Source organism: Dicentrarchus labrax, unplaced genomic scaffold, assembly GCF_905237075.1.
Source record: "Dicentrarchus labrax unplaced genomic scaffold, dlabrax2021, whole genome shotgun sequence".
Classification (NCBI taxonomy): domain Eukaryota; kingdom Metazoa; phylum Chordata; class Actinopteri; family Moronidae; genus Dicentrarchus; species Dicentrarchus labrax.
This window is the reverse complement of record NW_026136711.1, coordinates 22,329,895-22,352,165: the sequence shown is the minus strand read 5'-3', so window position 1 is coordinate 22,352,165 and position 22,271 is coordinate 22,329,895. Positions and strand designations below refer to the sequence as shown.

At 40.0% G+C, this 22,271-nt stretch overlaps 2 protein-coding genes across 4 annotated transcripts; one reads left to right on the top strand and one right to left on the bottom strand.

Annotated features, from left to right (window-relative positions):
- Positions 1-309: 309 nt before the first annotated feature.
- On the bottom strand, positions 310-11,330 carry ddi2 (DNA-damage inducible protein 2). Of its 3 annotated transcripts, none has more exons than XM_051414429.1 (10): positions 11,202-11,330; positions 10,798-11,030; positions 9,185-9,314; positions 8,238-8,573; positions 8,022-8,148; positions 7,646-7,773; positions 6,396-6,524; positions 5,715-5,818; positions 5,373-5,565; positions 310-2,922 (listed from the first exon to the last, which is right to left on the bottom strand). In XM_051414429.1, the coding sequence occupies exons 2-10, from the start codon at positions 10,933-10,935 to the stop codon at positions 1,421-1,423; spliced, it is 2,787 nt and encodes a 928-aa protein (XP_051270389.1). In that variant the 5' UTR covers positions 10,936-11,030; positions 11,202-11,330; the 3' UTR covers positions 310-1,420. The 3 variants fall into 3 exon arrangements, with proteins under 3 accessions (XP_051270389.1, XP_051270388.1, XP_051270390.1); XM_051414430.1 differs by adding an exon at positions 3,261-3,309 and having other exon boundaries at positions 2,822-2,922; positions 10,798-11,315; XM_051414428.1 differs by having other exon boundaries at positions 10,798-11,314.
- A 5,558-nt stretch (positions 11,331-16,888) lies between these two features.
- On the top strand, positions 16,889-20,838 carry si:ch73-361p23.3 (tumor necrosis factor receptor superfamily member 4). Its single transcript, XM_051415988.1, has 7 exons — positions 16,889-17,097; positions 17,258-17,368; positions 18,029-18,163; positions 18,246-18,312; positions 18,422-18,690; positions 18,790-18,894; positions 19,254-20,838. The coding sequence occupies exons 1-7, from the start codon at positions 17,022-17,024 to the stop codon at positions 19,337-19,339; spliced, it is 849 nt and encodes a 282-aa protein (XP_051271948.1). The 5' UTR covers positions 16,889-17,021; the 3' UTR covers positions 19,340-20,838.
- The last annotated feature ends 1,433 nt before the right edge of the window (positions 20,839-22,271 follow it).

Sequence of the window (22,271 nt, the reverse complement as noted above, 5' to 3'; positions counted from 1 at the left end):
TGGACGTGACATTTGACGTGCACTGATGCGCTTACTGTGGCATTTCCTGTACTACAAAACGGTTACGTACATAAATTCTTGTATATGCTCTCTGCAAAAACAGCATACTATGACAGTTACGGACACACTAGTTCACACATCGAAAAGGTTTCAAGTCATTTCTTAAATGTGTTTTTCAGTATGAAACAGGTTCCTGATTACCCTGGTACTGTGTAAATAGCAAAGAAATGATGACTTAATTAGGGAATGGCTAAATCATAATCGCGCTGCATTTATTTACAGGACGTACAAAATAAATTCACACAAGTGTACAAATACTAGTTCCATTTTATTTGCAATTTAAAATTTCATACAAGATAAAAGTAGATAATTCAATCTGCCTGAACATTGTTGGTATATGACTCAAATAAAGCCATTAAAATACTTGATATATGATGTACTGACAAAACATTTGACAGGCGCGTATGGCCATATTCAGATTACAAAATGAAAATGGATGTTTTTTAGTTTTTTGTTTTTTTTAAAGGTATGAACACACACTATGATGATTTGACACAAAAAATAAAAGGACTTGCTGAACAGGAAACAGTTTCGTAATCTACACATGGCAAGGCTCTCAAACTGTGAATGATACATACAGTAAAAGATACCTTCCGTAATACACATACTGAACCAAAAAAATGCCATCAATGATCGTACGTCAACGCTGTGGCTCGCTTGATATTTAAGTGTGATAATGGCCATGTATATAAGGATTTCAACTTATCTGGAGAAACTATCTGTAAACCTGATCAACCCTTCTCAACTGCAGCAGTTCCCACAATGTAGCTTCTGTCATTGGGTTCTGATTTGTAAATTGAAGGGCGTACAAACATAAAAATCAACGTGATGCTTTATTTATCAGCAAATTGCTTCAAATATCCATATTTGTGCTGAATGATCCAAAACCCACCAGACAGTTGCTTTGAGATGGAGAGTAGGAGTAACTCTACTCCATTTTGAGTTTAATTTTTTATTTTTATTGATGCTCCACACATGACATATCAAAGGGGAAATTATAATAAATGTTTAATGGTTCAAGAATCATACATTGGGCATTTAATAATGTGTCAATGTTGGACGAAAAAACAAGAAGAAAATCAACCTACCATACCAAATTTCTAAAAACCAATGAAATGGGTGGGCACCCAAAACATCTGCATGCAAACACACCTCACATATCTGCAATATCCAGAAAAGTATTACCAGTTGTCCTGTTTATTCTTGGATATTCTGTACGACAAACCAAGAGACAGCATTTCCCTGTGTTTTTACGTGCTCCCTGCTAAAGAGGGACTGCGACATCTGGATCAGTAACAAGTTATAAATAAGACAGATGCAAAGTTGGGAGGCTGGGGGACTCATAAGACTAGTAATGAGTCTAGGTGGGCACAGTGATACTGCGGGCTAGTAGTGCCAGCAGAGCTAGCTCCACAACCCCGTGGGCTCTTTCCAGTGCCTCTGCAGCCTCCACGGCAGAAAACCCTGCTGCCTGGATTCTCTGGATGTGCTCAGCTGGAAATTGTTCTATAAAGGGATGCGGAGAAGGGAGAAGAGGGGCTGGAGACGTAGGCTGGGGAGCCTGAGCAAGAGAAGGGGAAGAGGGGGGCGAGGTGCTGGAGATGTCGTCGGGTGAGCCCACTGCCATAGACAGAGGGCTGAGAAATGTGTGCTCGGTCTGGAGGCCAAGAGTGTCTGGGGTGTTGGTGCCAGAGGCTCGACCGTCTGCAACCCCTCTCCCCTGCTGCCCCTCGGGAGGTTCCCTGAACTCCAGATCCTCTGCAGGATCAGGAGGAACCTCTGGCTCAGGCTGCAAAAAACTGATGTTACTGGCTTCATCTTGCCCACATCTATCTGCCCTCTTCTCCCCGCAGCCGTCTGGACACTGTGGTGGTCCTTGTCCCTCCACAGTTTCTGCTGTATCTCCGCCCAGATGCTCATCCTGGCCAGAGGTGTCAGGCACAAGACACTTTGATGGTCCCTCATCAGACACAGCAGCAGCATGGTTGGCTTTGGCATCGCTTGGTTCTGCACCGGCTGTGATGGCAGTAAAAGGGATAGGCTGGGTGTTTTCGGGTGTCGGTGGGCACGGCTCGGGGGCCACTTCGTCCGTTTCCTGTTTGAATGGATGTGAGGGGGAGCAGGAGGTGCTGCGGTTTTGGGACTGAGCCTGGTTGTTAGACACCAGCAGCTCATGAAGCTCCATCAGAGCGGCCGCCAGCGAGGGGATGCTGTCGGAGCTGGAGCAGTGCTCTCCTTCGGGCTGGTCCCTCTCAGGGGACACGCCGCCCTGGGAGGCAGGGGGGGACTCCATTTCAACTGAGTCGGATTGCCTCGGAGCACTCGGACAGGCTTCAGTTGCCTCAGCTGTGTCGGACTCAGTTGCCTCCTGCTCCATGGGTTGAACAGGTGAAAGTTCTTCTGGATGGGGGAGCACGGAGCTGTTCACCACCTCGTCTGATTCAGCATCTGCCTCTGCGGCTCCAGTCTGTAGCTCACCTCCCGGATACTGGGGTGCCGTAGTCACGTCTGCTGGAGGGGTACATGTACGGAGGACGTCTGTTGAAGGACTGGGCACAGGGGGCACTTTGGAGTTTACGTGGACAGGCAGAGGGTGAGGGTGGACCTGGTGAGGTGTAGAACCAGCATCCTCTGCTAGGGACGAAGGCAGAGGAAGCTCCTGGAGGCCAAGTTGGTTCTCGCAGACCCCTGATGCTGAGGCCTGCTCCATGGCGGCCGGGGCAGACTGAGAGCGATCAAGGGTCTGGGGCTGGCCAGAGGAAGGGCTTTGTGAAGGTGAGGTGGATGAGGACATTTGGTCTAAGGTTCTGGGTAATGTAAATGGTGGGGGCTGCCGTGAGGTAGTTTGTCCATCTGCAGTGTCTATTATAAGAGAAAATATAACTGGGAATTAAACAGCTGGAATTTAAGTGGACCTAGTCTGGAAGCATTACTTTGAATAATATGCATCATAATAATATAAAAGGAAACAACCCCAAAACACAAACTCTTCTTCTTGAATACCCGCTGCACATTTAGTTGCTTACTTGTGCTACTTTTTCCTCTTTTCAACACTTATATGTATTCAGAATAAATACATGAATAAGTACAAACAAAAGTACAACATCAATTAACCAATCCAGCAGCAAAATAACAGCAAAATAAAAGACATAAATAGCAATGGACTTAGCACTGGCAATGGAGTTGTGAATTTGCAGTACCTGGTTGGTAGGGCCCTCTCCAGCTGTCTCCAAATGCATCAGTGCTGTCCTGCTCAGGGGTTAGGGCACACACACCACACACATCATGCAAAGGGACGGAGAAAGTTAGCAGTCACACACAGAGCATGCACCAACTTATCAGCCTTTTCACACGCACAGATGTGAAAAGTGTCATCCAAAAACAACTTGAGCCTATGTCCTGACAGAGAGGTCACAGTGTAATCACACACCCTGTCACTGAACCTCAGAAAGCTCAATGGAGGTCATGTCAATTTGACATTGGACCAAAATCTCTTGACCGTGATAATCGAAACCAGAACTGATTGACTGATATCTCTTCCCTGGTGGAGGTTTACCTTATTCCACAACATGGCTGCTGTACCACAACACCCCCATGAGCCTGAACGCACTGCAACTCTACTGCTGCTGCTGCTTGTTGTTGTTGTTGTTGTTGTTGTTGTTGTTGTAATTCCATTTGCAATGTGCAGCCATTACCGGACATGACTGGCCAATGGAAATGATAACAAAGACTAAGTGCATCAATGGCAATAGCACAAATGTTAATATGAGCCTAGGAAAGAATTAAAGGAAAACACTTCCATGATTATGTTTTGACATTCAATATGGATAAAGTAAGAAGACAAGAATGTTTTACATATTAATCCAGTAAATTAAATAAAATATATTAAAGATCATTTATTTGTAACATTGGCCCCATACACTCAGAATTATGGTGGGACATAAGGGATAGCTATCAAGGTATATAAACAGTATGACTGACTTGTTGAGAAATGTATATCACCTCATTATTGGCCAAACTAAGATGACAACATCCAGCTACAACTGACCACTATTAGCATTTCACCATGCTAATGTTTGTGTAGGAGAAAGCCGTTTGAATGACAACTGTACAAACACAATTTCATAATTCACAAACAATTCTTAACAATGAGAAAACGCTAGTAATTATGAGACCGTCATGTCACGATCATTAGTATTGTCATTAGGACCGTGGAGGAATTTTTAGTCAGAAGTAAACTTGAAGGCAAGCAGCTTTCTGTCAATTCAACTGATAATTAAAATAATAAAAAGGCGTTTCCTCTGAACTTTTGTATCTTTTTGATATTTTATTTCCTAGTTACAGCATTTTTTGATCATAACAAGATTCAGATCTTACAATTATAAGATCACGTTCATAAGAAGCTTACTCATGATTTCCTACAGAAATCATAATTACGAGAAAAGGTTGCAGTTTTTTTTCCTTTGAAAAATACAACGCGTTTCTGCAGTGCGGCTGTGATATCTGATTGTCCTTTCATTTTCATTGTCTGTGTAAGATACAGTACATATAATCACAATTGTATTAGCACTAAATGTCCGTTTCAGTTTGTCTTTGTAGGTGGCTTCAAGTCCTGTTCTCACCCTCCTTCAGAGATCCATCTGCACTGTTGTCCGAACACAGAATCTGATAACATCTAACAATCCATGCTGAACTCACTGCAATAAGACACACTCAGTACTGCTGATTAGCAATCTAATGGAGCCATCAGTGGTTAAGTGTTTTCTCCAAAGCTTCTCTAAATATAGGTGTTTAAAAACAAATTAAACCTACGACAACATCACTCCCACCACTGTAGTACGTCTGCTGATGCAGTACTAGACAAATTAATCACCATACTAGAGATAAAGGTTGCTAATCAATTATTAAGTCAATAATTATCATATAGAAATAAAGTTTTAAAGCATAATTATAATAAATTAGATTTTAAGTGCCTTTCATGTAAGTCTACATGAGTAACTAATCATGAGTGTTTCCCTTTAAGCCTATAAAGCTTGATCTGAGCCAAGATCTAATTTCTCATCTTTTCTTATATATGCTTATATTCGCCTGAGAGACGTCTCAATTTCCTGACCTCGTCTTATTCTAAAGCACATTCAATTTGCTGAGGTGATGACATGAAGTGATCATGTGACTGAAAATTCAGATGACTGCATGATCGGGGCTGAGAGTAAAAAGCTTTAAGTGGCACATGCAAATGTGGTTCTACCTGAGCTGAAAAAAAGCCCAATCAAAAACAGGCTAAAGTGCAGAGTTAGGAGACTGTTCCTTACCACTTTCCTGTATGGACCTCTGAAGCGCCTCTGCCAGTTCTCTGTCAGCTATCTCATCTGGACGGGCATCTTCACGACCCTCTGCTCCATATGCCAGTCGGGCACACTCTGGCAGCTCCGCCTCAGACAGGAAGCGGGTTTCGGTGCCTGTAGTGCCTATTAGAAGCACGTTCTTCTTCAGGTCGATCGAACACTGCAAGAAAAACAGGACAAGTAATGCTCCCAGATATTCTTCCAACTTTCCTGTGCATTCAGCATACAGGAAGCAGAAAATGGAAACCCCTGTATTATCTAATTCCAATCCAATCCTGTACTGCACCCTGTGGTAAAAGGGGCTCACACCTGGTGTCTCTTCAGCATATCCAGGCCAAGAAGCATGTCCATTGGCTGGTCCTCCAAGATGGAGAAAGAACAAGGAAGGAAGTCCCCCTCTATCTGGACCTGAGCTACATGAGTGCAACAAGACAACACAATTTCAACTACACTGAAATGTCACGCAGAGACGCAGAATATGGATGCAGTTAAAAGAATACATCAAGTTTGGGAAAATGATTCTACCTACCCAGAGTCAGACAATCTCTGACACCGTATCTCCCTGTGTGCACTTTTAAAAAAAGGTATGCTGGATGGCAAACTTAGCCTAGCTTAGCTTAGATAGTTTGTGGATATCTGCAGGAAGTTAGGAGAATTCATTTTCTCCAGTGGGTATGTTAAACTAGCACTGACAGTGTTTCTTACAAAAAGCCACACACTGTACAACACCCTAACCGTTCAATGATCATGAGGAAGTACGTACTTCAAACTGAAACTATTGATGAGAGTAAATAGGAAGTGACCAAAGACATCCAGTAATTGTGCTAAGCTTGGCTAGCTCCCTATTTAGCACATTTTTAAACTGTGTGCAGAGTTTGTCTGACTGTCGGTAAGCAGGGAAAAAAGCTAATGCCTAAATATCATACCTTAATGGTTTTCTGTGAGTTAGTCTTAAAATGCAGTGTTGATCAAAAATGGAAAGAAACCCACCCAAATGAACTCTGCCAATGATCTTCTGTGTGCCCACTCCCTTGGCGATCCCGGCCCAGCGACGGTCCACCAGTCGCATGATGTTGCAGCGCTCAGCACAAGCTTGGCTCATGATGGTCATCTGGGCTCCTAAAAATAAAGAACGGCAGAAAATGTTTAATCCTAACAACAACAACAACAACAACAACAACAACAACAACAACAACAAAAAACGGCCTACGCAATAAAGACGGAAATACAATGCTGTGTAAATCAAAATGGTACAAAATGGCATCATATCGCTGTGCTCCAGGAAACGGCTACAGTTCCAGGTCGTGGGTGAGTCATACTGGTGTTGTAAAGATCACAACGGGAATGAGATCACACATTCAAGTCTTGGCTCATCTCGGGCAGGGTGAGGAGTTCAGATATTCAGAAAGAGCTCAGATCAGAACCTCTGCTCTGTTATGCTGAAAGGAGCTACCTGAAGTGGGTCAAGCATCTGATTTAAATGCCTACCTCGTACTGGCTTGTGCGCAGTTTTTTTTTTTTTTACTTCAACTTGTAACTGACTTGTGGTTAAAAAGAAAGCAGCTTATAGGGAGGGGTAGTGAGAAAAATAAATGCTTGAGACATGCTCTTAAATAAGTCTGCGTGAACTCCAACAAGTAAAACCCCTTTTAAATGCAATTAGAGTAGGAAAAATGATTAACTTTATTGTTACTGCTGCAGTTTTTACAAGTAATTGCAATGAGACATTTTAAAAAGGAAAAACATTTTACGGTGCAGAAGTGCAATAAATATTCCCTGAGCACACGGAAAACAGTGATTAATAATGGTGGTATCAAGGTATGACCAAAAACATGTATTGATGATATAGAGTATTAACTAATGTGCAAATGAGTCATGATAATGAGATGGGGAAAAGACACTGATGTCATCTGATTATCTGCAAAACAGGCAGGAGGGTAACTGATACTGAAGACTACAGTCAGGGTTTAAATATCCGAACAAGCTCAGGATATGACCGTTACAAGTTAAAAACACTTTTCTTTGAGTGAATTAGTCTATCATTTAAATACTGAATAGGCAGATAGTAATATATCTGCAAATAATTAAGAACTAAATATGTTGTTTGTTATGTTGGTTATCTGTGAAGCCACAAACAAAAACTAAACCAATATGTAGCACATTAACATTTTAGTACCATTCCTGTTTATGACCACACAATTATAACTACGACAAAAGGCTCCAGATTCGATGCTCATTACCTGAGTCAACAAAAGCTTTCACAGGGTGCCCATTGACTTTGCAGTTAATGTAGAGCATAACCACCTGTCCAAAGCTTTCTGGGGCCTCCTCCATTGCAATTGTCATGTTTTCTTCCACATTGTGCTGCCTGGAATATGCACAAATTCAAGGGTAAGAGACATGAGCAAAAGAAGAAAACATGCTGCCTGATTTTGGCAAACAAGCTGCTTTTCCTTATGTTACAACAGTGAAAGCAAAACTCATTAAAATTACAAATATCATTAGATTACACCACAATCTCTGATTAGGGAAGTAAAACTAAGGCTGTACCATGCTGAAGATGAGGGGTATTATGTGGTGTATTATGAATATTCACATGCGGTCAACAAAATCTACCTGATGTCCTCCTCAATCTTTGCTTGAGCTTCCAAATCAAAAGGATCAGCAGTAAGAAGTCTGATTCTCTCTTGTTCTCTCTTAGCTCGATCCTGCTGTTGCTCCAGCAGCACTTTGGTGAAACGCTCTGAGGAAAAATAGACAATTACACTAAAGTGAAAGATTCCTCAGTAAAAAGACCGTAAAACACAAATCGTGGCTCTTTTTTTTTTTTACCCAAGTCTCCGCTCAGCAGGGCCTCAGCAAGGGGCGGATTTCGCTCCTTGAGGAGAGAAAGCTCATGTGGATTGGATAATAGCATCTGCTGGAGTAAGGCAGGGTCATCCAGCCCCTGAGGAGAGGAGCCGCGAAAGGCCATCGGCGAGGAAGGTTGTGCGGAGCGCTGTTGCGGCTGCTGCTCTGGTGGCGGCGGCGGCGGCGGCTGCTGCTGCTGCTGCTGCGGTGGCGGCGGCGGCTGTGAAGCCTGTGGCTGTGGCCTTATGGCACCACGTTGACTAGTTGAAGAAGAGGTGCCGGGGACTGTGATGGAACGAAAGTCAATATGGGGCAGACCTAAGGAGCACAAAGGACAACGGGTGAGAGGTTACATAGCGTATATCATGTACAAAATCTCTGCTTAAGATGAAGCATTCATCTTTTATGTATTTTCAATATTGATGCCCATTGTCCCTAAATGAATATGGCTGCTTTTTAAAAATCAACACGTTACACTACTACTTTCACTTCTTGTAAAACTGTGCTTACTTTCCTCATATTTTCAATGACTTATCTTGGTTTTGCCACGCAGCCAAAAAATCTAAACTGCTGGTCTACCTCTCTAACTATAACTAGCACTAGTAGGACAGGTTGAATGGAGTGTGTGAAACAACGTTGTGAATATCAGCAGCAGCTCCCTCTCAAACTGTCGTGTGATGGAAGAGGCAGTAACTGTTCCCTATCGGTGTCCTTTACGTTTTTGCCCTGCGTGTTTTTGACTTCTCAATGTCAAGTCCCAGCCCATCATCCTTCTTCTTGTGGAAATGCATCAAACCACACAAGAATATTACACCCTCAGGGCAATTTCATGGGACTTTAATGTACAATAACTGGCATCTTAACTGGAACTTGGCAGCGGACTTAAATCAATAGCTTTCATTTATGTTTTTACCAAACGTGTGTGTTACCTGGGAAGGCTGGCTGAGTTGGTGGTGGCCTTCTGTCAGCTTGCCTGAGAACCACCACATCTCCATCCTTAACACCGTAGGTCCCCAAGGCACGAGTGGGGTCTTTTAGGGGCTGTTCTACATATGTGATCTGTTTATGGAAAAAACACAGAATTACATTTTATACATACGATGTACAGATTCTTTCTTCCTTTGTCATTGATGTGGCTATTAAGAGTATAGACCCCACGGGACTGGATAAACACAGATATTTCATTAGATCACAAAATGCAGCAGTCATTAGGTGACATTAGGTAAACTCTACATTAAATAAGCCGGACTGCAAATGTAGGGATGCGAATCGAGACATGTTCCAATTTGTCTGATCTGTCGTAATCGTATGCCACCAACCTTATCGATTCCTTTTTATCAATGCCAGCATTTTTCCCCCTGACAGTTGCGCATTGCAAAACAATGACATCAAACTCAAACTGCTGGAAACAAAGAGGATTCGTGGCAGAGAGGAAAAAACGCTCCAAAGCAGAGTGTCGTTTCGCAAAGAAATTACTCTGTTAAGACTCTGAGATAATAAAACAGTTGCGTTGACTCTGACAACCTGTGTAGGCCTACTTTTCTTCCCCACACAGGAATCAATAAGGGAATCAACAAAGAATCTGACCAATAAGCAGAATAGATGCTGGCATCGTTATCAATAAAATCTTCCCAATTCCCAACCCAATGCAAATGTTATATAGTTTTACTGGCTAATTCAGCGGTCTGACTGCAACAACTATCTTCTAACACAGATCTACAAGGTGATATCACAGCGAACCACTGGACTGGTGTCAGGTTCATTTTTAAATCTTCACTTTCTGTTTTCAGCGTGCCCACAGACTGTATTCATCATGAAAGGGTGGGGTGGGGGGTAGTTTTCCAAGACAGTAGTGATGGATTGCACTGTACAGTCTCATAAGTAAGAAGGTGAAATAGAGAAGGTCAGCATCTTTGCATGAAAAGTGAATTACACAGTTAATTACATAAATTATAAAAACTGGTAACATTTCAGCTATTCACATGCTATTGTGCTCCTATAAAATACAAACCCTACCAACTAAGATAGAGTTGAAGGTAAACCTGTCTGACAACTATAATTAGGAGTATTAACTGCTGAATGTAGTCAGTAATTAAAAACTGTATTCACTCCTTAATATTACAACGCTGCTATCTACACGCCCAATCAACAATCACTGTTTAAACTTATACATCCCCACCTATAGTGTTACAAAGCCGGACGTTAACTAACGTTACTCTACAAAGAAATAAAGAAAGAAACAACATGTAACTGTTCGCTTAAACAATCGTCCCGGAGCTGGAAACTTAAGTCAGACGAACAGTTAGCTTCATTAGTTTCCCTTTAGGTTGACTACCGAGGCCGCCCACCGTTAAAACCGACTGTTTGTAGCCGTTTGTAGCCGTTATGAACCGTTGCAGACACCAACGGTTGATAACTGAAGTTTCGCGACACCTCGTCCATCAAAACAGACCCGAAAAAAAGTCCGATTCATGCTAGCAAGTGAGCTAGCTAGCTGTTAGCCGCGTTAGCTCCGTGGCTACAGCTAGCCCTCGGGTCTTACCTGAATTTCCCCAGCTGGGATTCCTGATTCCAGTTCACAAAGTGCTACAAAGTCCCTCAGCTCCAGCTCCGGGGACACATCGAGGGCGAAGGTGGTTTCTGGGTTATCCCTCGGCGCGCAGAAAACGGTGACCAGCATCGCTTTTCTGTTTTTTTTTGTTGTTTTTTTCCGGGGCTTTGGGGGGTGAGGGGGGTCGGGAGGGGGGAGAGAGACAGGCTCACTGGACAAACCCGCTGCAACAGAATGCGGTTAGTGTAGGTTAGTTCCTTGTCTCACAGAGGGAAGAAGAAATACCCCAGTTATTCCTCGGACTCCCCCAGTTTAAAGATTGATTTAGTAGAAGAAGCGTCAAAGTGGGGGTAACTAATATCACACCGACAGACAGTGACTTGCTTTGCACTTACTGGGTAAATGCCTGATGTGACAGTTTCTCTTTCATCAACAACTAAACATCAAGTGTTGCTCAGTAGTGCCGCATTTCATTCGGGTCGTTTTCGACATGTCGCATTACAGAAATTTCCGTCGTGAGTGGTTTCTTCTTCTAGTGTTAAAGACACTGCGAGCCAGAGTGCGATTACCACCCCCTACTGGAAGCTATGTAATAAGGCATTATGAAATTATAATAAAGAAAAAGTATTTTGACTTTTTGGTTACTTAATAACTTTTGCATAGTTTGTCGCACATTCATAAACTTTGTATCCACGCGTTCAGTGAATGGAGCTGAATCTCTCCATATAGGCCCCAACCACTTCTGCCATTCATTTGTTTTCGTTAGAGCACGAAATGTCCTTAAACTACTTTTTCGTGTTCCTCCTACACGCTTTGTCCGATTCGCACGAACATTTTCACCTAGCACCTGGGGACCACCCTGGCAAAAAAAGTAATTTGAACATTTTTGATATTTCAAAAAATAAGCGCTATAAAGTTAACACTTTCCTTTAGATTTTTCGTCAAAAAAGGAAGTGGACCATTTCTCCACATTGGTTTTCCGATTGACACCAAGCTTATGTCCATAGTTCCTGATGTTTTCCTTAGGCATCGTGCACAATTTCAAGCCATAGCCACAAGGTGGCGCTCTTTAAAATGAAGAAGTTTATATCTCTGCATCGGCACGTGTGATTTAAATGAAACTTGGTACGATGCTTGCCCATGGCTCCCCGAGGCTCACTTTAAAAAGAGAAAAAAAAAACACCCGGTGGCGCTCTAGTGGCAGTGTAAATCACTGCGCGGAGACTGTAATAGTTATGAATATAAAATTCACAGGGCACGTCTAGAGTGGTGCCTGAAACTCACATACCAAAAATCGTGTTTGTCGTGTTTGTAGGGCCCCCTACAGCATTTTAAAAAAGCAGCCCCGGCGCCACATTTCACCGATATGTATGAAACTCGGTAGGCACAGATAACATGCTGAGACGCACAAAAAAGCCTCTTGGATCCATACCCCAAACCCCACAGGAAGTCAGCCATTTTGATTTTAATTTTCACTTTCGGCGACCTTTTCGCGTTGTATTTGAACAAACCCCTCCTAGGGAATTCATCGCATCTGCTTCAAAATTATTAGTGCATGTACTTTGAAGGGTGTGTCCGTGGCGTGCCGTCAAAGTTGGCCATTTTGAATTTTGTGCTCATTTTCGGTGAATTTTTCACCTTGTATAACTCCTCCTAGAGAATTCATCGTATCTGCTTCAAAATTGGTCAGTACAGTCAAAAAATGGTGCTGATTTAAAGGTGTGCTATTTGTGCATGTATGTTGAAGGGCGTGTCCGTGGCGGGCCGTCAAAGTTGGCCACGTTGAATTTCGCAGCCTTTTTCTGAGATTTTTTGCATTATATTTGAACAAACTCCTCCTAGGGAATTCATTGGATCTACTTCAAAATTGGTCAATACGTGTTGAATTCCGCTGATTGGCCATGAAACAGATAAATAACTAACAAGATAAACTCATGTCCACTTAATGTCACATATTCTGTAACACATCCTCACAACTTAAGTGTACATGGTCCAATCTCAATGAAACTTCATGTGTTCTATAAGAGTCCCGCCCTGAACACGTTTACATGAAAATATTCAGAAATAATGATAGCGCCACCTACTGGTAACAGGAAGTAAGGGCTGAGTGACGATTTTGAGCTGATTCATGTGAGATTTTCATGTTGTGGTCCACACGTGTTACAGCGGCACGTGATGCGGCCGCAGCACGCCCCGAGTTGTGTGGAGTGCGAGGTCCCGCCCAGCGCTGCTTGCGGCTTTAATTATTATTATTTATTCATTTATTTATTTTCATGCCAAAATAATAAATAAATGAATGAATACAAATAAATAAATTCAGCTCTTTATTAACGAGATACCTCCAACACACTCGACATGTGATTTTTTTGTTTTGTTTTGAGTATATTTTAGTGTAGGCTACTTTACTTCAAGTAAAGTTGTGTAGTTTGTTTTGCAGCATTGTTTACGTTTATACATTTCCTATATTTAAAACAATTGATGCTGTAACTTTGCATTTAATATCACACTGAATTAGCAAAACAAAGTTTATCTGTTTAATACATTTCATAGACAAAGGCAATTCAAAAGGTTTCGTAATGCATGTAAGGTCCAGTGTGTAACATTTAGGAGGATCTACTGGCAGAAATGGGACATAACATTCATAGGTTTGTTTTCATTAATTAATAATGAACTGAATATAATTATTGTTGTGTTTTAGTTACGTTAGAATGAGCAATTTTAAATCTACAGGTCGCCTTTTGCGTAGTTCGCCTGAACTGCCATGTTTCCACAGTAGTCTGCACTACACGGCTAGACGGCACTAAATCCTACACAATTGTCCTTTAAACAGGAACAAAATACAACATAAAATAAGAATAATTAAACTATAAATACAAGATACTTGCTGTGGTAATGAAATGAATGAAATAACAGTCTCAGTAAGTAAGTGGAAAATGAGAAAATTTTTAACCTTTATTTAAAGGTCAAAGTCATGACAAGCCTTAAATCAAGAGGTTTGTTTTTGTTCAGTGGTGCAGTGTAATTCGACGTTGCTTCTTTGGCTCTTCCTAAAGGTTTAGCCCATGATTTGGCAAATTATGGTGCTAATTTTTGCATTGTACCTCTTCCTCTTTTAACACCAGACGATCACTGCGTCGTCAGTTTCCTGGGATTTTCTCAGTTTTAGTGTTTTCTTCTGTACACACCCACAGAAGAGCATTGCACCAGCATTCCATCTTGCTGCTGCAAAAAACAAATCACAGATCACATCCTGTGTGCAGAGGCTTTTAATCTACTTTAACCTTTGTCTAGTACAAAAAAAAAAAATCCCCATGAAAAACAAAAGCTTTTAGGAAAAGGTGAGATCATTTTAATATATAGTCAGCCAGGAATGAAGAAGATAAAATGTTTTTAATGTTGAATATTACTTTAAAAAGGTGCAATATCTTTGTACTAGATGTCACAAAATCCTGCGTCAGTGTCTATCTGCGTCTGTCCCCTGGCACATTATATGTTTTCAGAGTTGTTGTCTCTTGATCTTACGCGACAACCGTCATTTGCCTGGTAACGGTAACGGTGACAGATATCAGAAATACGCAGAAAGTAAGTGCAAATACTTTCTCTTCTAGTAAGCATAACATCTGCTCCACTTTCAACACTACCCAGTTGCAGAGTAACACATTTTTAGCCCTAACTCAAAAGAAGCTAAGAAATAATTCATGTGCAATATCCAGAGGGCTACCAGTCAGCTCTGGGATCACAGCAGTTTAAACATTTATTGTAAAGCACTATGTTGACTGAACAAATCTACAAATAATTGTAGTTCTGCAATAGTAAAATCTTATTTGAAGCAATATAAATCTCAAATAGTAACTAAACAAACTGAGATTTAGCGGTGAGGATTTGTATAAAGCTCAGTGTATTGCATATTGTGTTGGTATGCAGTTCAAATGTGTTACAGTTGATGGGAACTACAAACCAGAAATGAATGTAAACTGCCATGCTTTTATTTTTTGCATACTTCAACCCTGAGTGCTGAGTCTGAACTATACACCAATTACTATCTATATATCTGTAGGGTTTTTATGTATCTATTTCTTTCAACACTCAAACAGAAAATGTTGAGGTTTTATTTCTGTTACCTCCACCTATAGGTGCAGTCCCATATACAAAGTTTTTTTTCTGTGCTGGCGGCTGACTCGTTAGTGGGGGTGTTCTTGTGTAGTCTCAATCTTAAGATGTTCCTCCTAAAAAAAAAAAAAAAGATACTGACTCAACATGTATGTCTGTGTCCACAAAAACAACATTCCTTCCATGTGTTCCCCTCTTCTAAAGATTGTGTTTAATCTCCTTCACTCTTCAGCTACTTTTACCTGTTAGGGTGGGACAACAGACTTTTTCACAGCAGCCATTTTGACATAAAATAGGGTAAACACAGGTGTTACCAATGATAGCTACTCAGGCCTTAATTAAGGTTCTGTACCATTCGGGTCAAACGGGGCAACGGAACCTAATCAATTCTAACAACTGTGTTTACCTTACTAATGGCTGCTGTGAAAAAGGTCTATTATCACCTTTATCAGTCTTATAAGTCTCCACAGAACACCTCATAACTTCCTCCACATCTCCTCCCAACTTCGACCTGACATGAGTTCTAATTAGCCAGACTGACTGAAAACACGTGTGCGAATGTTCAGGACCTTTAAAGGTCACAGTGCGACTGTATGACTGCATCATTTCATAAAAAAGGAACAAATGAACAAATAACAATAACTTCACTTTGGTGTGATATGATCTACTCATGCAGAAAAAATAAGTTAACTTTAACTTTAGTGCTTTTAGATGATTGTTCACTGTGGCGTTCTCCACTGGAAGAGCACCATAGAAGGCTTTTTATCACGTTGTTTTGCACATTGGGCCAACGGGGGAACTTTATTACGTTTTATCCAACATAGAGGCACTTTTGCTAAGTTTCTTTCAAACATGGGGGCACCAGGGAGGGCGATTGCTGCCCACCTGCCGCCCCGAATCCACCAGTGGTTGTACATTATCACAGGAATAACAGATTCAAGTTGAGATTCCAGTTACTTTATTTGTACCTGTAGGCAGATTTGGTTTGCAGTGAAAGACAAACAAAAAATAAGGTAACAGGTGTGAGATCTGTGAACTCCCACCACAAAGGAAGTTGTGACACTACAACAAGAGCTGTTTAAAGTTTGATCTCCCTCACAAGCAATGAAACTTTTGCTTATTAATCAATATAATAATATAATATAATAATTGTCTCAGGAGTCAAAATCAATTCCTGTAGATTGTTTCTAGTGACAATACATTTTTGAGGAACCAGAGAAAAAGTGACTGACTAAAATCTTCTGAAACAGGCTTCACTACTGATAAACCTCATTTCAGTGTAGGGTTGGCTGACTCATTACAAATCCTGTAGATTTTTGAAGACTTCTCACTTTTTTATCTGGTTTGGTTTATGTTAAAATTGTATCAGGATTACAACCTGTCACTTGTTCTCCATTAAAATGTTTTTTACTTAACGACAGCCAGCATGAACTTGGCGGAGGAGGCTCTCAAGAAGCAAGCATTTGAGTGGTTGTATCTTTCATGTGGTTGTTTCCATTTCTTGGGAGCATACGTAAGATACTAATCATGTTCTTACCAGCAAAACAATACAAAGCTGCATATTTTCCGATAGTTAAACCAAAAAGCTCTTCGCTTTGAAAGAGTCCTGAAAGAGTAAAAAATAACCCAGATAAAAGGTAAAGCTGCTTAATGATAACATTAATGTTTCCTAAAAGCTTTTATAACGAGGTAAGCCACTGGAGAGGTGGAAAATGAAGCAGTTATGCATCTTAAATATACATTATTTCATATCAATCAAATGAACTCACACACATTTAATGATTTAAAGTACCATTATCAAAATATATACCCTAGTTAAACGTTGAGTCAGAAATCTAAAGTTTGAATCAGCAAATAATGAATTAGTGGAGTATTTATTCAATTATGTTACTTAAATGTCATGCATGTCTGTCATATAATGTTTGTATTTTAATGTCAAGATCATTATGTGCAAAACTCTACACCGATCAGCCAGTGACGAGAGATTATACCTGTGAGTGGGTGGATACAATCGTCAAGCAGTGAAGCCCTGTGGCGTGTCAGTTTTACATCCTGTGGATCTAAGGAAACATTCAGCAGCAGTCGTCGGCGCTGAAGTGTTGAATATGCTGAAACTACTTCTAATCACTTTGACTTTTTATGAACTCATTGTTCATGTGAATGCCTACAACTGCCCAAAAGGTAAAGTAATGACTTTCTTGTACTACAATGGCGTTTATATTATAATTATATAGGCTGTTTTTTTTGGTTTTGGATCGACTACTACTTCAACCTTTCAATTTTTCATGTGCTTCTGTGTGATTAAAGTGCATTGTTGTTGTTGACACTATAATAAATCAAGGTCAAAGAATCGCAAAAGATGGCAAGAGCTGTGAGAGCTGCCAAGATAATACTTACCAGCCGGAAGACAATCGTTCCCAGCGCTGCAAAGCATGCACACATTGTGATGAAGGTACGTGCTGAGGCTGAAGTCTATAACAGTCTATAAACTAACATAGCTGGACCGTGTAATGGTCAGTGTAATGTAGTTTTTAACTTTTTAGTTTCATTTCTTTCCCCCCGCTCCAGTATGACAGCGTATCATTACATTACTGTACATATTTGAATTTTTGTTGAATTTTAATAGGTTTGTTAAAATTGATATTATCTGGATCGAGATGACTCTGATATTATAAAAAAAAAAATCAGACATTCATATAATGTCCTTATATTTGAATGGTCATATTGTCAGATTTTGTATATATATGTTTTATTTAGAAGGTTTTCTGGACTTTTCAGTGTATTCCTGTTCAAGATGACCCTGATAATGTAATCATGTCAAGTTTGGAGTTATTTTACCGTACAGTTTTTGAGAAAGTTAGCACAAATGACATAATAAGATTAATAATTTCCTCATGTTTAAAATATCAGAAAAACAAATCCTTAAGGGGGTTGTCTCGTTTGACCAGTGTGAGCTGAATTAGGCTACTAATGGGTCTATTCATAGAGCCAACACTTTGCAGTTTAATCGTTCACTTTGTACTGAAGAAGCGAGCTACTTTCCCCCCAAATTCAGCAGCTGTTTCTCAAGTCTCAACCTGTCTCTAACAAAGATTTATCACCTTTGTTGTAGACTCTGGGAGTTTTGTTAAAAAGCAGTGCACGAAAACGACAAACACAAAATGTCAGTGCCGTGGAGAATTTGTTCCCTTCGACAATGATTCTTCCACTTGCAAATGTGACACTGGATTTGGACTACAGGGCCGAGGTACAGAGATCTATCAGACAACTGTGTATGCAATATGTCAAAGAAATTCTCTTTTTAATGATTCATTCTTTTCTCTTGCCAGTGTGTTCAAAATGTAAAGATGGATATTTCAACGCAGGAATCAACTTGCCCTGTAAAAAATGGAAAGAGTATGTCCACTGTGTTCCAGTGTTTTCTAGAGATACATTAAATAAACACATTTAATCTCAAATGTTTGTACCTGTTGTTTACAGCTGTATCTTTTATCCTTCATTCTAGATGTAAATCAGGAGTGAATATTAACGGCACCAACAAGTCAGATGTCGTCTGTAATGATGAGTCGAAGGGTAACACTTATGTCACTACACCTCTCATGACAAGCACGACAGTTTCTCTAATGACACGCTTAACATCGAAACGTCCACATGAGGGGGCCGTAACTCAGAAGATGCGGACCACCACCACCACCACCACCACCACCCCATCTACTCCCAGACACCCCGCCACTACAGAGGAGAAAATTCAGCCTTTCCAGCCTTCAAACGCAGGCAACTACAATGCTAAAACATCTGCTGCTGTCTTTTTATGACACAATCTCAGATTAAAAAGGAACATAAAATAACCTGTTGCTTGCTTGTCTTGTTCAGGTATGGCCCTCCTCATAGTTGGAATAGCTATACTGCTGATACTGACCTTGGTGACCTGCAAGCTGCACATTGCTCCTTGCATGGAGAAACAACCAGCAGTAAAAAGTATGTCACAGGATTAAAAGTTAAAGCTGTTCAGTGCTTACAGAGTAGTATGACATTTTGGGAAATGTGTTCGGTGTTCGGTTCGTTGCTCAGAGTTTTATGAGAAGTTTGGTTCCACTCAAATGTCCTACTTGCATATGTATGTTTGTTTTTTTGTTGTATTTTATATTTTTTATGAATTATGAATGTTTCACATGAATTTACCCACCTGTACTCCTTCCCTCTAGGTTATGTGTCATTTATCAAATGTGCCTATATCTTTTCAGATGGCCCAAAGTCATGGAATATGGATATTAATTGTAGATAGAGTGTTGTAAATATTAAATTTTCATTAATTATCCTCTAATGTCTGTTTTCAGAAAATGAGTCGTTGTGTCGGAGGCCAGTGGAAGAAAGTGGCGATGACAGTCTGTCCTATCTCAAACTGAATCCAGGAGAGCCTTGAGGTGAAACTTTAAAATCTGTCAATTTGTGCTGTGAATTTTAAGATCAGAGAATCATCATATGAATAAATATGCACTGATCATGTTTTCCTCAGATTGTTCATCTTACATGAGAAAATACATCAGACAAACTTTTTACTGTATCTGTATTATAGCAGATGTATTCAAGATTAATATCTAGTTGTCAATATTTGACTGGGTTGTAATAGAATATTGGGTGAACCATACGAAAGATTTGTATGTGTCATACCTCACATTTCATGTCATTTGAAGTAGTAAATGTAGTTTGTACTATTGTTTATTTCTTTCTTTAGAAACATAATTTAATCAATAATTCACTTTCTATGTAACCTTAATATTTATTACAAACTTGGATATGCAGAGTTTTGTAACAACCTCAGGGATCATGCCACTAAATGTCTTTGTAGTAGTTCAAACATTCTTTGCTTTTTTTTTTTAACCTTGTGATCTTCTATAATGTGAAATGGTTTAATGGGGCAAGGACACATTTCTGAGAAATATACAGCATGAAATATGGTTTATAGTGAAGGTAGTAACATTAAATACCATAGAGCCAAATTATTATGAACTGCTGGAGAGCCTTTGAAAAATCTTCATGAAGTGTTTCTCTATTTTTATGTCTGTTTTGTTTATTCGACTCTGTTCCTCTAGTAGCAGGTCTGTCTGGCTGAGAACAGTAAAAAAAAAATGCTTTCAGTAGTATGTGGGTTGGGGAGTTCCCCATGTGTCTCTTTTTCCCTCTGAATAGTTCGTCTTGTGTTTTAGTTAAGCGGTTGGAAAGATTGATCTTGTATATGCATTGTTGTTTAGACCTCACTGGAGACTTTCCCCAGACCTGTACAGTGAGAGGAGTTATGAAAGCACACCCTTGATGTTTACATTCATTTGTGTTTTGATAAGAGATGTTGTGTATGTACCTGTCTGGCACAATGTGACTATAATAATCTACTTGGAAAAGCAGAAGTCTGGTTCCAGCTCATTGATTCCTTTAACAGTGCCCTCTGCTGGAATACTTTAGGAAAAAATAGAGGAATGCCCTCTATTGTTTTATATCACCTTAAACCTTACAAATGCATGACATTTATATAAAAGGAGTATGTGACTCATTTTCAAACGTATCCTAATCAAGATACATCATTCACAGGAGTTTATGCTAGTTTTTGCTTACCATCTACTTTGTATTTTTCTGTTTAAAATATCAATAACTACAGTATATCTGTGAAATAAAGTGTGTATATATAATAATTATACTAAGTAGAAGTATAATACGTACTGCTAGTAATACTCAAATGCTCAAAAGCTCTTCACTTATTTACAGTAAATTCATACTTTCCACAACTTTTAAAACAACAAATAGTAATTAGTAGTTGTTATCTCACTCTTATTGTAATGCATTTTTTGTTTCTGATATTTTCTTTTCTGTTTTCATATAGCTGTGTGAATTAAGATTTTCTATAAATAAAGTTGCCTTAAAGTACAACTAACGTGAGTATGTGGTTTTGTGAGAGTTTGCTAAAAACAGTTCCTGTAGATACTTTCAGTAAAGGTCGCTGATCCAGGAAGTTGTTGTGTGGTTTCAAAGAAATATTTGAACTTACCTTGAAACTTTTGCTTTGTAAAGTACAGCAACTTTACATCCTGAATGGCAGGAATAAACCACCAACTGATAGTAGTTGTGACATTACTGAGGCATTTTATCAGATTTCATGGGACTCTCTCTGGAGTCATCAAAGGTTTTATACAACTTACTGTCATATATGCACTAGTCAAGACCTGTAAACAGACTGCGATGTGTGTGGAGTTCCCCTTTAATTTAATAAAACATGATAAAGTATTTACCTTTATATACTACATAACTTAACCTAAAGTATTTACATTATGTTGAAGGATCGACTACAACAACCCACCCCTCACCACAACACCTACAGAGAGTGGGTGCAGTCATAAAGGGTAATCAAGCTTTCTAAAGTGTCTAAAGCACCTGTTGTGGCTACACAATAAAGATTCACCCTGACGACTGTGAAGAACTACTTGTACTTGACGTATAGTAGCACGTCTATGGTTATGTCACAACCTGAGGGAGGTTTCAGACATGCGACCATGTGGTTGTGACTGACAGAGAGAGAAGTACATTTCTTTAAAACTCTTGGTGGTGCAGCCACGTGTGATGAGGTTTTAAAGGGTGTGAATTCAGATGGGGGATGTCGCTGAATCCTTTCCCAAAGCACATGAATTGGTTTTTCGGTGCATTGGGTAATGATTCAAGGTGGCTTCTCACACACGTCTGCACAATGATGCGGACTACAGGCGATCCACGCATATGAGAACGACAGCAAACATCAGGCTCTCAAAAATTTTCAGTGTTAATCACTTACTCGCGCAAGCTTTCAGAATGACTCAGTGTGCACACATAATCAGAGTTAGTGGGCTTATTTCAGCATGTTTCCCTAGAGCCAAAAGCACCTTCACAAGGCTGCAACCAATTATTTTTATTATAGATTTTGTTATTTTATGATTAAGGAATTAATTAGTGTGGTATATAAAATGTCAGAGAATCAATCAATTGTGAAACCCTAATATAATATATTTACAGTCAGATTAAACAGAGAAAAACAACAAATCCTCAAATTGGAAAATATTGCAGCCATGCACATTTGCTGGTGTTTTTGTTTATTAATTTCAGCACTACTCAACAGTGTGTTAGATTTGCTGGGAAACTTCCTCTCTACAGCAAGCTGACAACAGTATTTCTTTGCACATCATCATGCATGTTAAGCTACTCCTACATTACATGAACTATATAATCTCAAAAGTGCAAGAACTTTCTATACATACGAGTGCTAAAAACCACACACATACATGTTACGACAAAACCCTGCTCCAATGAAATCCGAAACCACATGTAACCGATAT

Coding starts and splice junctions, on each gene's coding strand:
- ddi2 (XM_051414429.1), bottom strand. CDS start 10,935: ATGCTGGTCACCGTTTTCTGCGCGCCGAGGGATAACCCAGAAACCACC. Junction 6,525..7,645: donor GAAAGCTTTTGTTGACTCAG/GTAATGAGCATC, acceptor CTTTATTTTTAG/GAGCCCAGATGACCATCATG. Junction 5,566..5,714: donor ATATGCTGAAGAGACACCAG/GTGTGAGCCCCT, acceptor TTTTTCTTGCAG/TGTTCGATCGACCTGAAGAA.
- si:ch73-361p23.3 (XM_051415988.1), top strand. CDS start 17,022: ATGCTGAAACTACTTCTAATCACTTTGACTTTTTATGAACTCATTGTT. Junction 18,313..18,421: donor CCCTGTAAAAAATGGAAAGA/GTATGTCCACTG, acceptor CCTTCATTCTAG/ATGTAAATCAGGAGTGAATA. Junction 18,691..18,789: donor TTTCCAGCCTTCAAACGCAG/GCAACTACAATG, acceptor TGTCTTGTTCAG/GTATGGCCCTCCTCATAGTT.